Source organism: Vulpes vulpes, chromosome 9 (assembly GCF_048418805.1).
Source record: "Vulpes vulpes isolate BD-2025 chromosome 9, VulVul3, whole genome shotgun sequence".
NCBI lineage: Eukaryota > Metazoa > Chordata > Mammalia > Carnivora > Canidae > Vulpes > Vulpes vulpes.
The window spans coordinates 11,848,495-11,866,030 of NC_132788.1; the positions used below are offsets into that span (position 1 = coordinate 11,848,495).

Consider the following 17,536-nt stretch of genomic DNA (forward strand, 5'->3'; position numbering starts at 1 on the left):
TCCTTCTTTGGCTTTTTCTGAGATCCCATTCATTCGGTCAGTCGTGTATTTAACCAAATGCTTTCTGGAAGCTTTTTGTGCACCCCGCAGTGAACAGCAATCCCACTTGCATGGAACTTATTTGGACTGTTGAGCATTCTTTGATTCTCTGGTGTAGTGTCAGAAGCCCGTCCGCCTTGAGAATGCGGAAGGAGCCTGTTTGTACGATTTGGGTCCATCACACAAGCAGTGATTCCAATTTCAGGTGAACCAGGGCCACCTGCAGATGTGGATTCGTGCCCCCGCATCCCCGGGCTTCCTGGGGTACCAGGCCCAAGAGGAGCAGAAGGAGCCATGGGGGTCCCTGGAAGGAGAGGGCCCCCAGGACCAGGTACGAGGAGGCTGGCACTAGCTGTTCATTATTTGCATCATATGCTTCTGGAGTGAAGATCTCGGGGTCTTGCTTTGTAGTCTTTACCCTGGAGCCTAAGCAGCTCGTGAGTATGGGGCAGTGTAAGCTCCTCCCACTTAGACATTTTCTACATTTATCCAAAGTTTTGATCATGTCCTAACTGGGTCGGCACAAGCCTGCTATTTTTATGCTGAACTCCTACTTGAATCTTTCATACTTGGGCAGCTTTGAGGCATGAGGTTTTGAAACCTCTTATACAACAAAGTAGATGCTCTATTAATAGTCACTAATAGCTGTCCACTTGATTTTGAATTACAAACACTTGAATTGGGGCTTCGTGGAACAGAAGCAGCCCAGGAGAAGAGGGAAGGGAGTGTATCGCTTGGAGGAGGGAGAGAGAAAAGGGGGAAAGGGCCTTTCTAAATTATGGCCACAACCGGAGTGTTCATTTGGTTGATTCGAGCATTGCTCATGGTCAGGGTAGCAGGATCCTTATTTAAGTCCTGAAACCAAACTGTCCCTTTAGAAACTGTCTTCCAAATCCTTTATTTTCTCTTCACAAATCCCCACCCAACTGGTCTTTTACAAAGAGATTAGGGAGTCCGGGCTGGTCAGCTACAGATCACTGATCTCTTCAGACCAATTGGCAGTGCCCATGATTCTAGACACCCTGTGTGCAAATTACCCTATTTTCTTTCCTCTTTTCCCACTGCCCAGGTCTAGCTTTGGCCCTTTTTTGGTTCAGGGCCAAAGGAATTGGAAATAGAACTTGAGTTTTGCACCACCCATTTTTGTGTGTGTGTGTTTCCCCAAACCCAAAAAACAGCCCAAAAGGTATCCCCTCTGCTAGAGTCTTAGTAGTTTTGGGGTAGTGTCCAGAACAGCTCTGGAGCCTCCCTCGGATTGATTTGGGGTTTTTGTTTTGTTTGTATTTACTGCACTGCATCTGTGTTTATGCACTAAGATAATTGGGTGTCATTGGAGCAACTGCCTTTAACCCTGCGGGCGAGCCTAGTTCTTTGGCACACACTGCGTGGACAGAGCTCTCCCATCCCTCAGAATAACTCATCACTCAACCTACTTCTAAAACCAACCCGCTTGTTGTGTATTTGTTTGCAGTTGAGGGCTGGGACCTCCCCCCGCTGCAACACACACTCCGTTAAAAAAATCAACTTTCAAATAGAAGATATGGCTGGTAATGGGGTTCTGCAAATTTATTTCAATAAATACTTCCAGATCCTCTGCACTCTTTCAAAAGTGCGTACTAGGTATGGCAGGCGACACAAATATGAATAAGATGTGTTTTTACCCCCTCCCACCCCCCCCAACCCCGTGCCTCACAGCCTCATGGAAGGAATAGCTGATAGAACATAAGTAACTCGAAATAATGGGAGATCATGATTTCTGTTTTTGTGAAGTTTCTGGCAAAGGCCTGACAATGGTGGGACAGGGAGAGGGGAACTTCAATGTCAAGGGGTGCAGGACTGGACTGCTGGGACCCAGGCAAGAGCTGGCCTTTGCACAGAGCCTTGAAGGAGAGAGAGGGCTTGGAGGAACCAGAACTGTCCAGCGGGGAGATGGCCGGGGCGTGGGTGGGGGAGGTTGGCCTAAGAGCCTGGTAACTCAGTAGACACATCCTTGCTACTCAAAGTGTGAGTTAGACCTACCAAGTTAGAATCTGCATTTTACCAGGATCCCCAGAATATTTGTGTCTCTGTGTGTGTGTGTGTGTGTGTGTGTATTCAAGTTTGAGAAACCCTAACCATATTATATGAGTGCTGTCCTTGGAAGACACAGCTAAGAGTGACACCATCCTCGGTGACTCAATCCTTACTGTAGGTTAGAATCACCTGGAGGGGCTAGAAAGAATAGTGAACCCGGGCCTCCTCCCAGACCAACAGAATGCAGAGAGAGGGAGAGCTCGAGTATCCGTGTTTTGAAAAGCTCCCCAGATGAGTCTAGTGGACAACCCGGATTGAGATCCACTGCTGTCCCCCCAGTAGCAGCTGAGACTAGTTGGGCAGTCGGGCTCACCCATGATGGTGGCTTTGGAAAACAAAGAAAGCAATTGGGAATAAAAAACCAGATGGGCAAATAGTTGGCTTGGGCACATACAAGATTCTCTCTTATAGATTGTGAGCTTGTGAAGGAGAAGTGACAGTCCCCCGGGCCCAGGTGTGATCACCTGTCAGCTCTGGTTCTGCCTGACTCGGGGTCAGATGGACTCATCTGTTTGCAGGTGGCCTCAGAAGGGTCTTCTCTGGCTTGTGTGCCCTCTCCTTATTGGCGTCACTGACTCTTCCTGCTGGCAGTGGGGACACCTGAGGTCACTGTTGTGCCACAAAGTGTGACTGTTAGTCAAAAAAAAAGGACACAGCCCCTCCCCGTAGAGTGCCCCCCATTCTTCCCATGGTCTCCCAGCAGGACTGTGCTGCTCCATGGCTCAGCTTCTCCAGAGCTCCTTCCTGCCCCACTCCCTAGTACCCACGCTCGAGCCAAGCCAGTGTTCCCATCCCTGTCCCTCTTCCCCGATATGGGCCTCCAGCTCTTGTTATCAAGGACCTCTCTTTGCCTGCAATATATTCTTTGGCCCCCTTCCCCTGCCTGTTTCTGCTGGCCACCCTGGACACATCGGCCACACTAATTTCTAAAAGGCGACAAGTCTCTTCTGAGGGTCTAAAGTGGCCTAGCCCTGCCTGATTGGGTCACCCTCAGGGCATGTTGCTCGTCATCTGTCCTTTTCTGAAGGCAGTTCTTTCAGCACGGTTCGGGGGGCTGTATATGGCCCCCCCAAGCTTAGTCGTGAAGGATTAGCTGCCACCAGGAAGTACCACCTCCACTTAAAATGACATTGTTGGTTTCTTCTTGGCTTCCCTTCCACAACCTCTTTCATTGCTAAGCTGATTTTGTAATCAGGTGCTGCAGCTGAGATCCGTCCAGAAAAAAAACAAAACAAACAAAAAGCCCCTAAAGTTCTGGCTCTTTCCTGCACAGTATGAGTGGGTAACAGCCACCCTAAATGTAACTTGTGTCTCTTAAGTGTCCTCCACCATGGAAGGCCTAATGTTTTTCTGCTCACCCGTCTCTTTGATCTACAACTTTTCCTTCCTGGGCAGGGGTGGGGGGTGACTCCAAGGCTGGGGCTTCCTGGGATGAACACAGGGGTTGTTTCCATATTGGTTTGAACTGTTGCCGCCTAATGGACATCCCCACATCCTGTGAGAGTGTCTTTAATCTCCAAGTCAACATGTGATGCTCTCAGAGGGGGTAAGCCATCAGGCACAGGAGGACTAGGGCTAGGACTTTTAGGTGCAGCTCTGGTCCTTAAAACAAGTTCCAAGTAGAGAACCAAGTAGAGCCCACACAGTGCAGGGCTCCGAGCCCACAGCTCGGCTAACAGGAGCCTTCCTTCCTCTGTCTGGAAATTGCCTGACAATATCTCCAAAGGGAACAAACCCAATATCCTAACATCTGGTGGTGGCGGGGGTGGGGGTGCCCTTTCCCCAGATCGACAGTGATCTCGCCGCCCGATGATATTTTCAGGAAGATGCCTGCTGCCTTTTCAGTGATCGGCCCGTTTGGTGGCTTGTCAGCACTTGGGCAGCCTTTTCCGGAATAGCACAGTGGCCACATGTTGCAATCATCTCGTTGGGGGGCAGGTGGGGGGAGATAAAAGAATGCTCTGAGCTCACCATCCGGGCCCTGTGTTCCTTCCAAAGCAACTGATGTTCTCTTTGAAGCTGGTGGCGAGGGACGGGCCAGCCAGCGCACAGCCGCCCCACCCGGGAAGAGGTCTCAGCCCAGTTACTGGAAAGGAGAGGCCATCCCTGGCCCAGACGGGGAGAGGCAGAGGCCTCCTTTCTCACTTACTGAATGATAACCGTGTACGGAACACAGTCCAGGGACTGCCTGACAATCCAAGAGAATTTGTTTAAAACCTGAAGTGCAATGACAGCACCCCGAAGCCCGGAATACTGGGAAGCCCCCCGCTAGCTCGCCCAGCATGGGAAGGGGAGGCGAGGGCCCGGGGCTGGCTGTGGGGACAGAAGCGGGAGGTTGGCATGGGACACCCTCAGGCAGGCGAGATTAGATCAGAATTTCAAAAGCAGTGAGATTTGGAGGGGCAGGCATTTCTAATGGCTATGAGAGGGGGGTCCTGTGTGAGACAGGAAATTGAGGGGGACAGCCATCTGATCACCCGAGTGTGGCAGTCCCCTCCGTCTCTCCCCCTGCAGGTGGCTCTCCCCTCCTTGGGAGAACGAGTCCAAGAGTGAAAAAGTGAGCCCTCTCCGACTTAATGGTTGGCTTTGGGGTAATTCATGGGAGAGAGAGAGAGAGAGAAGAAGGAAGGGAGGAAGGAAGGAAAGGAGGAAGGAAGGAAGGAAGGAAAGGAGGAAGGAGGAAGGGAGGGAGGAAGGGAGGGAGGGAGGAAGGAAGGAAGGAAGGAAAGGAGGAAGGAAGGAAGGGATGAAGGAAGGAAGGAAGGAAGGAAGGAAGGAAGGAAGGAAGGAAGGAGGGAAGGAAGGAAAGGAGGAAGGGATGAAGGAAGGAAGGAAGGAAGGAAGGAAGGAGGGAAGGAAGGAAAGGAGGAAGGAAGGAAGGAAGGAAGGAAAGGAGGAAGGAAGGAAGGGATGAAGGAAGGAAGGAAGGAAGGAAGGAGGGAAGGAAGGAAGGAAGGGATGAAGGAAGGAAGGGAAGGAAGGAAGGGAGGAAGGAAGGAAGGAAGGAAGGAAGGAAGGAAGGAAGGAAAAGGAAGGGAAGGAAGGAAGGAAGGAAGGAAGGAAGGAAAGGAGGAAGGAAGGAAGGGAGGAAGGAAGGAAGGAAGGAAGGAAAGGGGGGAAGGAAGGGAAGGAAGGAAGGAAGGAAGGAAGGAAGGAAGGAAAGGGGGGAAGGAAGGGAAGGAAGGAAGGAAGGAAGGAAAGGGGGGAAGGAAGGAAGGAAAAGGAGGGAGGGAGGAAGGGAAGGAAGGAAGGAAGGAAGGAAGGAAGGAAGGAAGGAAGGAAGGAAGGAAGGAAAGGGAAGGGAAAGGAAGGGAAGGGAAGGAAGGAAACAAGTAGAGACCAGAACCCTGGGGGCTCGTCGTCAGGTAACCCAGGCTGATGGCAACGCGCTCCTCCCCAGACAAGGACCGTGTCAGGTACGCACGAAAGGAGATGGTGGCTCCTGAGTTGATGCCTTGCACAAAAGTAACCGAACACCTAAAGAGCCGGTGTGACGGCTGCCAAGCCCCACGTCTACGTCCTCCTGGGGGTGCACCTGAGCGCCGCAGCTCATCCCGAAGCAGGGCCTGGTGGCCCATGGCACAGCCTTGGCCCCCTGGGGTCCCCAACAGTCACCTTCCCGAGCCTCAGTCTCCCCACTGGTAGGCAGATGACAGCGACGGTCACGTCGAGAAGCCCCGACTGGTTAATCCCCGCACAGGCTGGTACCTCCCGCCTCCTAAAGCCTCAATTAGTATTTTTAAAGAACAGCTGCTCTTACATCGCTCTAAATTTAACTTGACCTCCCAACTGAATCCTCTGAAATTTTACTTAGTCCTCCACTCGGCTTTCTAAAAAAAAAAAAAAAAAAAAAAAAAAAAAAAATTGTTACTAAGGACAATATTTAATTGTAGAAGTCATCTATGTTCAATGTTTTTTTTTTAAAGTCAAACAAAAAAAAATAAAAATAAATAAAAAAAATTAAAAAGTCAAACATACAAGAATATGAGGCGACGTGAAGGGCCCCCCCGCCACCATCCCCCCAGCCTGGCTCCACATGGTGGCCGTGGCCACGACGGCTTAGTCCTGGGGCCCATGGCTCGGGCTCAGGGTCTAACTCCCCCGCTCGGTACCTGGGACAGTGACACGCGCTATCGGGGTGCAGCCCCACCAGGGAGCCTGGGCCACGCCAGGTACATGGGCCAGGGGGGGCTCGCAGGTGTCATACGCAGTGTCACCCCCCCATCCTGATCTCTCTCGCAGGGTGCAAAGGAGAGCCGGGACCGGAGGGCAGGAGGGGCGAGGCCGGCCTCCCAGGGCCTCCCGGGCCTCCCGGAAGCACAGGGGACGCAGGAGAAGCCGGTTGCCCCGGAGCACCAGGTAACAAGTGTCCAGCTTCTCTTCGTTTCCTTGACACCGCAGATCTGGGAACTGTGTGCAGGACCCCGGCCCCTCAAGCAGCGTGCCCAGCTGATCCTATTAAATGCATTTGCCTTAGGTTTGGGCTCACCAGGTGTTAGGGAGGCAGAGGCCCCCCCAACCCCCTGCACTGATCCGCAGCCCCAGTAACGAGGAGTCAAGGCCTGCCTCCCCCCCCCCCCCCATTTAGTAGTTTCCCAGACTGCTGTTCGTGATCATAAAAGGCTCGGCTGTTTTAGCTGGGCAAGCCTGGCCGTGCGGGCGATGACCCCTGAGGGCTGTGCTGAGGATGGGGTGGCGGGGGGTTCTCGCCTTCCACCGCCGGCCCAGTCGCTCGGCCTGTTTTCTGGGTTCACATCATCTTATCGCACAACTGTTGATGCATTTATATAGGATACAAGGCCCCTTCTTAGGGAAAAAATTGGGGATTGGCACTGGGCGAGGAGAGGGACAAGGCATTCCAGAAGAGTCATTTGAGTTATAACGTGCACCCAGGCAATATGCCGGGAGCTGGGGGCCCAAAGAGCCCCCAGGCACCGTCTCATCTTGGAGAGGATCTCCCAGGTGGGCGACGAGAAGGAGTGAAGGGGGTGGTGAGGTCTGTAACGAGAGGGCGCCTACACCTCTTCAGCCAGTTGCCATGTGCAGTGAGGCTCGGCGCTGCCCACGCTCTGCTTCCCAAGCCCAGGCCCCCGCCCGTGCCACCTTGACAGGTCACACCAAGCACGTGAGCAGGCCCCATCGGGCGCCCAGGCCCGCACTCTAACCTCTGCTTTGCAGTATAGATGGGGAGAGCCTGCCAGTCTTCCAGAAGTGAGGTTAAAAAAAAAAAAAAAAAAAAAAAGAACAAAACCAACTTTTGGTCTCACCTTTGCTCTTGGCACTTGGAAGTAGCCACTGGCGTCCTTCAGCCGGTCAGCCCCTTAGAGATGCCGGGGAGACGGGCCCCGCTCACCTTGCGATGAGCTCTTCGCTTCCCACCTGCCAGCAAGAATGTAGGACCAGGCCTCCCTCCCCGCTCCCAGCCTCCTAAAAGAAGGTGCTGGTTGTGCATGGGACCCCCCGTCCCCTGCATCTCCGAGATGGGCCAGAGGCCGAGAGAAGTCTGCGAGGTGTAAGGAAGACCCACTTGGGCGACCCCCTTCTCGGATGAGCAGGCTCCCGGTCCAGTCCCAGGTGTCACCACAGGGGTGACACCAGCCCATCCTTTTTTAACTTCCTAACACATTTCATGGTTTGTCATTTCTCTCGTTCAGATAGGATGTAAACTTTAGGAGGGCAGGGATTTTTGCTCGCTGTTTGGTTTGTAGTTTCAAGGGTTTATTTAAATCCCAGTTGGTTAAAAAAAAATAATAAAATTAATAAATTCTGGTTGGTTAATGTGCAGTGTTGTATTAGTTTCAGGAGTAGAATTGACATGTCACCCCAGGCTCATCCCAACGAGTGCCCTCCTTCATCCCCATCACCCCCATCCACCTCCCCTCCGGCATCTATTTTTATGCTCACTCAGTCTGACCGCCGGGAAGATGCTCAGAATAAACACTTGCTGCTGAGTTATTTGTATACACTGTGGTTGTATCAGGGGGTGCTCCAGGGATGGGCCGTGGGGTGCTCCTCTCTGGCTCCCTGAGTGCTCAGAATGGAGGTGCTTAGAAGTGTTTGTTGAAACAACCCCCCCTAACCTGCCTTCATTTTTTTTCTTTATATCTCCAGGGCCCCCCGGGCCCATTGGGGACCCCGGGCCCAGAGGGTTTGGGCCTGGATACCTCAGTGGCTTCCTCCTGGTTCTCCACAGTCAGACGGATGGGGAGCCCGCCTGCCCCGCGGGCATGCCCAGGCTCTGGACGGGCTACAGTCTGTTATACCTGGAAGGACAGGAGAAGGCCCACAATCAGGACCTCGGTATGTTGGAGCACGTGGTCACCATGTCCCTCGCTTAGGAGCACAACTTTTGGGTTAATTTTACAGATTCATCAACATTTTAAGTGACCACCCCTCTCCGGTGGGTTTTTTTTTCTTTTGAAACAACCCTGCTAATTCCCAGTGAAATTCCTTGAAACCTGTGACCCTGTGGGGCACCAGAGCTGCTCGTTCTGGCTACCGTAGTTCTCACCTGGCTACTTACTCATTTTTTTTTTTTTTACAAAAATACTTCTCTCTCAGTAAATCAAATGTAGCGCATATATAAAATGTAGCTTCTGGTGCCAGGCTCGATCCCACGACCCTGAGATCATGACCTGAGCTGAAACCAAGAGTTCGATGCTTAATGGCTGAGCCACTCAGGTGCCCCACTGGTCCATTTTCAGTAGCAGATCCGTAGGCCTCAGGGCCGGATTTCAAGCCAGGAGTTTACGTACCCAGGTGCTGGCGCCCTGTCTTTCCCAGAGCATGATGGTTGGGTGGTGGGTGCTGGAGGTACCGCTATGGCACCAGGGAGCACTGGTAGAGGAGGAGCCCTGTCACTGCCCGCCCTGGGCTATGACCCCCGCTGTTCGCAAGGGTGCTCCAGGAGTGCAGGCTCCAGGAGTCCAGTGGCAGCTACTTACAGCTCGTTCTGCGTTGGGCCTAGCTACAGCCCTTGGCGTTGGAGGGGGGGGGCCCGGGGTGGCAGGGGGGCAGTGGGGGGAGAGAAGTAGTGTTTAATATCTTGTCGCTATTTACTTTCCTCCTACTCACCCTTCTGCGTCCGGCCTCCTCCCTGCCTGGCCTCTGTTCCATCTGTCGCCTCCCACCCTGGTCTAGCCAGAGCCCACTCGTAAAATCTAGGCTCCTTACAAGACGGACGAAGCCCCTAGCTTCTGCCCTGATGTCTCTCCAGACACCCTGAGACAGACAGACACACAGACATGCCCTCCTGCCTCCCCTCCACCCCCATGGAATGCCTCTGAATTCTTTGTGCTCCCCGCTCCTCCACTCTGGCCCTCTCTTCCTGCTCTATCTCCTCTGAATAGTCGCTGTCTTCAAACCTGGGCAAATCCTTTTCCTATCTCAGGTCCTAGCGTAAATCCTTCTTCCACTTAGCCTCTCTGGAAGTCCCGGTGCTCCCTGGGGCTCGCTCCTAGGGCCAGCCAGGCTGGGTTTTCACTGCCCCGATGGCCCATCCGTCTCCCCAGCCAGGCCAGGGCATGAGCTTTGTGCGCCCCTCCAGCAGCCGGCCCACCGCTTGGCTCATGAGTGGATGTTGAGTAAACGAGGGAGTGAGGGCTGTGGCCCCAGGACCAGGGAGGTGGCAGGAATGGTCAGGTGCACACCCTGCTTTCACTGCCACAGAGGCAGGCCTCGGTGGGGGCCTGGGTATGGTAGGAGGCGTGTCTGCGGGTGGCACATGCAGGAGGGGACCCCGGGCACACCGGGATGGGCTGCTCGTCTGCCACATGATGTCGTCTTGCCTCCCAAGGTCTGGCAGGGTCTTGCCTTCCCATGTTCAGCACCCTGCCCTTTGCCTACTGCAACATCCACCAAGTGTGCCACTATGCCCGGAGGAACGACCGGTCCTACTGGCTGGCCAGTGCCGCGCCCCTGCCCATGATGCCGCTCTCAGAGGAGGAGATTCGCCCCTACATCAGCCGCTGTGCCGTGTGCGAGGCCCCGGCCCCCGTGGTGGCACTGCACAGCCAGGACCGGTCCATCCCGCCGTGTCCACGGAGCTGGAGGAGCCTCTGGATCGGGTACTCGTTCCTGATGGTGAGCCCCGTGCGCACCTGCCACCTCACGACACCCCTTGCTTGCCCCTTCTGTCTGGACTGGCCAGTGATTCCCCCCACTCAGCCAGACGGCCAGACAGCTAGAGGACACATGATTGTGAAGACACCCGCACCCCAAACCATAGCCTCTTGAGACGTGGGGCCATTCTTTCCTTCTTATTGCCGATTGGGTTTTTTTATGCTTTTGCTATAGCGTAGAAGTTGGATTTGCTTCAGTCCTCAGAGGAGGTGGTTTCATTTGCATGCACGTCTGTGTGTCCGCTACTCCTTTCCTCAGCAGGTCCTAGTTGGTTCTTCCCTGGATAATTTCAGGAAAACTGTAAAGTTAGGCCCAGGCCTCCACATGGCACTGACTGGGTCTGGGGTAGTCTGCACCTGTCTGGGCCCTAACTCTGTCCCGTTGTCCTGGCAGCACACAGGGGCTGGAGACCAAGGAGGAGGGCAGGCCCTCATGTCCCCCGGCAGCTGTCTGGAAGATTTCCGAGCCGCACCGTTCCTCGAATGCCAAGGCCGACAGGGAACTTGCCACTTTTTTGCAAATGAGTATAGCTTCTGGCTGACGACGGTGAGGCCTGACTTGCAGTTTTCCTCGGCACCATCACCAGACACCTTGAAAGAAAGCCAGGCCCAGCGCCAGAGAATCAGCAGGTGCCAGGTCTGCATGAAGTACGGCTAGGGAACCCACAACTCGCATGTCTCCCCACATGTCTCCAGGAGAAACTTCCTCGGGGGCCCCAGGAGCCCCAGCTGTGCTAAGAGATTAATGGTGCTCATTTCAGACTCCAGTTTCAGCGGTCCCTTATGTTTCCATGTGGCTATTCCGCCATCCCATCATTCCTCCCTCTGTTCAGGACAGATTAAGGAAATGCTCCCCTATGGATTTGTTTGGACCTACCGACCTAGATGAAGCCCAGATATTCTTATGTTTTGGAGGATGATGGAGGAGCTGGTTTTATTTAAAATTATGCTAATTTCACAGGAAGGCAAAGAGATGATAAAGGCCAGGTCACAAACTACATTACTGAAAACTTCCCTCATTGGTTAACAGCACGTCAAGCAATTGAAGTCAATTACTCTGTGATACGTTGGGCTTCCGGATGGGTTTTGCAGGAAAAAATAAATAGGCCAACAAATGAAACTAGAGAGTAGAGATTTCCAACATCTCAGAGTGATCCCCTCTGTAATCTGTTTCCCCGTGCACTTTAAATAATTGTAAAGCTGTGACCCAAGGAGAGGTAGAAGAAAACCCACACCGCCAGCCTTAACAGTTCATTTCAAAGCAGAATGAATCATTATGCCAGGGAGGACCACAGTTGCTGAATTCGGGAGATGTCACATTAGCATAGACACATCACAGATGAACATAAAACGTTGTTGTCTTCTGCATTTTTTCAGAGAATGGAAGGGCCTACTTTGGCAACCCTTTTGAAAACTAGCGTTTATGGGGGAAAAATATATTCAATAAGGGATTAAGAGCCTAAGAGCTGTTAATGAATATTGAGGCAGTGATTCACAAAAAAATTGACTCCCCGTTGCAGTGAACTTCCAAGCAGACAGCACTTCCCCAGTCGGGGTCCAGCCAGCCTTCGGTGTGCGCGCACTAATGGGACTGAAGCCACATGGGGCTTCCTCAGGCGCGTGCAGCTCACACAAAGCCTCCTGCCCCTTCCCCAGGAGCACCTGCAGAGCTGCCTCGAAGCCCACCCGGGGACGCTTTTCCCCCAAAACATAATGGCATTTTATACAGGGAAGTGACAGCGTTATCATTACGCACTTGGGAGAAAATTAAGGGCCGGCTTAATTAAACCTGGGTAAGAGGAGTCATTTAAGTCATGGTCACCCCACCAGGAGGATATGGTGCTATTTGAAAAGAAACAAAAACAACCTACAGACTGAATTGTACGTTCCTGTTCCTGGTTTTTACAGAAGCATCTTGTTTTGCCAATTTTAAAACCATTCTTCTTCTTCTTTTTTTTTTTTTGTCAGTATTCTACTAAGGCAGCAGTTTGACGCTTGGCATTAATATATTCTATAAAAGTTTAGAAGATATGTCAATTTATGATGAGTGGTTTTCTGAATAGCAAAGGGATACATTTCCTATTCTGGTAGGGATTCAGGGGCCTCATCCTAAAAATCAGAAAGCTTGTGGGAAATAAATGATGGGAAACCTGCCTTCCTCCTTCAAAAACATGTCATTTTGGAAGAAAAAAAAAAAAACCTGAGGAAATGTCTCGTGAGCACGTGACACTCATTTTCGTGCTTAGTTTCAACCCACTTAAAAATAATTGAGAGAAGAAAAACTCAATTAAAATTTTGTTTACAAGAGTTGTTTTCTTTGCCGAACATTGATTAGCAATGAGCTCTTATATGTAGAATGTATTTCAAATGAGTCTTGCTATGGGCTACTCCCGGGATGGCAATTTATTTTAATACTTTCCAGTAAAAAGGAGGGAAAAAAAATGTACACTTTAAGATGAAAGCAGAATATTTCCTAGTTCGTTTGACCCATATACTGATTATTTTTAATCATACTATGGCATATTAAATATTTTTGAACACCTGAAATTTAAGCCAATTTCAACCTCGTTTATAATTACATTTTCCTGCTTCCCCAGGCTTATTATATGTTGTTACCAAACGTCAAATCTTCTAAAATTTCCTCTTGTTCATTTGTGAATTTGGTCTGGGAGCATTTCCTGAGAAGAGATAGGGTGATAAATAGAACGTTAGAGACATACCTTGCTTGCTGAAGTATTTTTTATTTTTTAAGATTTTTATTTATTTATTCATGAGAGACACAGAGAGAGTGAGAGAGAGAGGCGGAGACACAGGCAGAGGGAGAAGCAGGCTCCATGCAGGGAGCCCGACGTGGGACTCGATCCCGGGACCCCAAGATCATGCCCTGAGCCAAAGGCAAGACGCTCACCCTCTGAGCCACCCAGGTGCCCTAAGTATTTTAAAGACATCAGGATATTATCCTAATAAGCTTGCCAGATACATCTTAAGACACAGGTTGAATTAAGTGGGCGATTTACTCCACGGAGAGCCTGGGATTGTGTTTGAGACTGGTTGTTCACAATGCTGACATTGCAAGAGCCCCTCTCTGAATGCTACACAGTTGTTGCCTTCGGATTTTGAAAAATTATTTTAACTGGTCTAAAGAGCAACACGGTGGAAGAAATCACTCCTTGGGCTAGAAGACTCTGCTCGCCTCACCTGTTTATGTATCAGTGTACTTTGAAATATCCTTTCTGTGTGAAGGATGAGCAAAGCTTTAGGGTGGTTCTAATCCAGGGCTGGTCATGAGCCTTCTCCAACTTTCCTTCCCAGGAGCCCCCTCCCCCACCTCCTGGCTGGAATGCACCTGGATTGTGCAGGGGGTCACAGGGCGGCAGGGGGCCGTCTGTTTCCTCCTGGTCTCTTATTCTCCATGAGTGGAGCCCATCCACGCACCTGTCCAGGTACCCAGCCTCTGTGCTGCGTGTGGTGGTTGGCTCATTCTTTCTCATCTTCCCCAGACCTAAAAACTCAGAGACTCCTTCCTGGGGATTGCTGCGTACCCCACCCGCCCCGGGCCTCATGGCACTTTTGCCCTTGCCCCATACTCTTGATGGCAAACAGCTCCCACTGGATGCCTCCACTGTCTAACGCCAGTCCTTTCTCCACGAGGCAAACTTGATTTTGTTTTTAGAAATGGGTTAAAAATCATTCAATGACCCCTGAAATCCAAGTGACTTCCCGTGGGGTGACAGGCTGCCGGGCTGCCCGCAGCTCACCTGTACCCTCATCCCAGAGGCGTGTCCCAGCTCTGTGACTTGCTCCTCTGCTCTTTCTCCCAGTGATAAGTAAGTTTCTCCCTGCTCAAGTAAGTTTACCTGGGACACTCTGCTCCTTTTGTTAAAAAATATTTTTGTTTGAAAGATGTTATTTATGTGTGAGAGGGAGACAGCACAAGCAGAGGGAGCAGCAGAGGGAGAGGGGGAGAAGCAGGCTCCCCACTGAGCAGGGAGCCTGACGTGGGGCTTGAGCCCAGGACCCTGAGACCATGACCTGAGCCAAAGGCAGTCCCTTAGCAGACTGGGCCAACCAGGTGCCCCCACCTGCTTGTTTAAAGACTGAATGAACTTCTGGGGGAGGGTGTACGAATTTCCCCATGGAGACTTGGAGTCCCTTTCAGTGCTCCCAATTCGACACCTGGGCCTGGCCGCTCTCAGGCTCCCTCCTTGCTCTGGTGAGGTCTCATCACGCCTCCTCCATGCTCTTGCTAAAATGCAAGCCCCTCGAGGGCAGGGCCATGCTTTGCTCAGCTTTGTACACCCTGTGCCTACGGGGAGCTGAGTGCAATATTGATAGTTGCAATATTGATAGGTTCAATGACAGTTCAGTGACTATCGTTAGACGTTAGGTCTGTGCACGTAGGGTTCTCGTGGACAAAATGGTAATAGAAACCATTTCTTATTTCAAAACATTTGAATGTGCCAATGTACCTGCACACCCCGAATCTCCTCTTAACAGTTATTGACAGAAAGCCAATGGATGGTCTTTAACCATTATCGCCCCCTGAAATATAGCTTACTTTTCTAAAACTGAAATTTCAGAAATGATGAGATCCATGAGATTTGGCTGAGAGAAGGCTCCTCACTGAAATGTGACCAGACTCAACTCCTGCCGTAGCCTGTCCTCCCTCCTCACGTAAGAGCTTCCTAGTCAAGATCACGCCGATGAAGTTTGTGTTTATGTGTTTGGTGCTTAGGAAAATAGTCAATGGGACGGTCCACAAAAACTGGATTTTTATCAGATTTTATTTTGAGCCTCTTACAGATTATAATAAAGCAAACCGTTCTGTGTGTTCCAGGGAGTTGCATTAGAGTTGTTTCTATCAACCCACCAAACCGAAATTTGGTAATTCGTTACTTTCATTCGGTATGACCGCAAGGATAGTGGGAAAATGTGGGTTTTGGAGTTGGTTGGAATCTGGCTCTGTCACTTTCCAGCGGGGTCACCCGGGGTGAGTTACACCTACTGTCTGAACCTCATTTTCCTCATTTATAAAATGGGACATAACACCTACTCTTACATTGAAAATTGAGTTAGATTATATGTCTAGCATACAGCAGTCATTATGCATTTATTCTGGTCACATCTTTTTACAACAATTTAATATGAAAAAACATTTTTTTTTTTTTTTTGTCCATAGTAGAATTGTATCATGATTCTTACAGGGCATAGAAATTACTGATTAGAATTATTTATATCTGGCCAATTCATAGTGTCTTTGGGAATGTTATTTTATTTCAATTCTCAAAGTTACTGTAACCTGTTCCCCCCCTCCCCCCCCCCCCCCCACACACACACACAAATCACAATTTCCTACAGGGACATTATCAGGAAGTTCTGCAGGGAACAAAACAATCGACATTAAAAATCAGTCCTCTGCAATTGTCACTGTTATTATCTGCCAGAGACTCTGCATAATGCATTTTAAACCACCAAGACTGGCTGCCACATCCATGTGAAATGCTTGAATTTATGGTGCTTAAATATTTAACGATTCATAGGAGAAAATGTGAGATGTGTCCAATAAATTGCATCCCTTTCTCTAACCTGTGGTTGTAAAGTATAAAGACTTTCAAATGTAACATTTGCAAGATACCTGGTCGGTTATTGAGACCTAAATCTTTGTTGTATTACAAGTTATAATATTGTTCATTATATATAAAATTCTGTGATGACCTCCCAAAACGACTCTGTTTTATGTGGTGCATATATTTTCTTTCAAGCCAAAGCAAGTTTGCTTTTTTGATGTGCCTCACTCCTACTGTGGCCCACTTTGGAGCTGGCTTGGTGGAGAGAATGGGTTTCATGGTCAAGGTGTAGACTGTCGGTGGGAAGGGAGTGGGCAGAGCGTAGAAAGTCCCCCCTTTGAGCCAAAGGACGGGATTTGAGGCGCTGGGAAGGACTGGCCAGCACAGTAGGTGATGGACAAGGAACCAGTTCTCAGGGCCAGACGGTCTGCATCAACCCCTGTTGAGTTGTATGGGCAGTGGGCAGGGGGCTCAGACCCTGTGGAGCTCCGTTGTCCCATTAATTGAAGGAGAACGACACCATCTGCTTCACCGAGTTGTCCTGAGCATTAAACTTAGAGCTACAACAACAAAGAGAAAACAATGTAAGGTCCTGTCACTGATAACCATACCAACTGGAAGCTGGGTAGGCATTGGTGGCCAATAGCTTTTCATGGAATTCCTCTTTTGAAGTAGGGGTATTTGGTCCAGGCTTTCACCTGATAGAAAGAACTGTATTCAGCATTTCTTGAGCACCTACTAAATGACAGGAACCCTGTCATATGGGCTCCCTCTCAACCTCTCAACTATCCTATTTTACAGACAGGAAGACTGAGGTTTAGGGAGAACGAGGAACTTGCTCCGGGCCACGGTCAGCATCCAGGGGACCGTGAACCCTGGCCTGTCCCTAAGGGTCGCGCTCTTACGGGTGGCTGTACCATGACCTCCCGGAAGCTTCCCCGTTTGTGGGTTGGCTGGTGAAACTGAGGGTCCCAGCAAGGTGTCACTCTGAACTGTTGCTACTGCGGCCCAGGCCCAGGTCTCAGATCCTCAGGCAGCCCTCCCCGCTCGGCGTGGACACGGTCCTCAGCCGGCCTCGGAGGGAGGGAGCTGGGGAACCTAGGAGGCCCCCCGTACCTCGGGGGCACTGCACGCTGGCCGGGCCTCTGGAGCCCCTCGATGTGCAATCCAGGTCGGGCCCTCAGGAGCGGGAGAAAGAAGCATCTGGACGTCCCTCCTTCCCTGGAGGCTCGGGCGCTGCGGCACCAGCCAACGTGGCTGGCTTTGTTCCCCCATCAGCAGGTAGGGCACGATGCCGGCTTGCATCTTCAATGGGGAAATACCTGGGGGTTAGGATTCTTTTTTTTAAAGATTTTTATTTATTTATTTATTCATGATAGACAGAGAGAGAGGGGCAGAGACACAGGCAGAGGGAGAAGCAGGCTCCATGAAGGGAGCCCGAAGTGGGACTCGATCCCGGGTCCCCAGGATCACGCCCTGGGCCAAAGGCAGGCGCCAAACCGCAGAGCCACCCGGGGATCCCAGGGGGTTTAGGATGCTATCCGCTAACAGGGCAATTCTAAACCAGGCATCATTTTCGTCTCTTTGGAAAAAGTAAGAACATTTTGAAATGAGTAAAATGTTTTGATCACAAAGGAGTCCCCCTGCTTTACGATATACACGATGCGCGGGGATAACGAGCCCGTGAGCACGGGTGCAGGTTCCCCCCACCCCGGGGTTCGGCCCTCACCCTAACAA

General features: G+C 51.0%; 1 protein-coding gene across 1 annotated transcript in view; it reads left to right on the forward strand.

Annotated features, from left to right (window-relative positions):
* Positions 1 to 15,956, forward strand: part of COL4A4 (collagen type IV alpha 4 chain) — a 127,394-nt gene extending 111,438 nt beyond the window's left edge. The window contains exons 45-49 of the mRNA XM_072719346.1: positions 245 to 370; positions 6,355 to 6,471; positions 8,224 to 8,412; positions 9,908 to 10,194; positions 10,627 to 15,956. Of these exons, the coding sequence (XP_072575447.1) occupies positions 245 to 370; positions 6,355 to 6,471; positions 8,224 to 8,412; positions 9,908 to 10,194; positions 10,627 to 10,890 (983 nt within the window). The 3' untranslated portion in view covers positions 10,891 to 15,956. The remainder of the gene's footprint in view (positions 1 to 244; positions 371 to 6,354; positions 6,472 to 8,223; positions 8,413 to 9,907; positions 10,195 to 10,626) is intronic.
* The last annotated feature ends 1,580 nt before the right edge of the window (positions 15,957 to 17,536 follow it).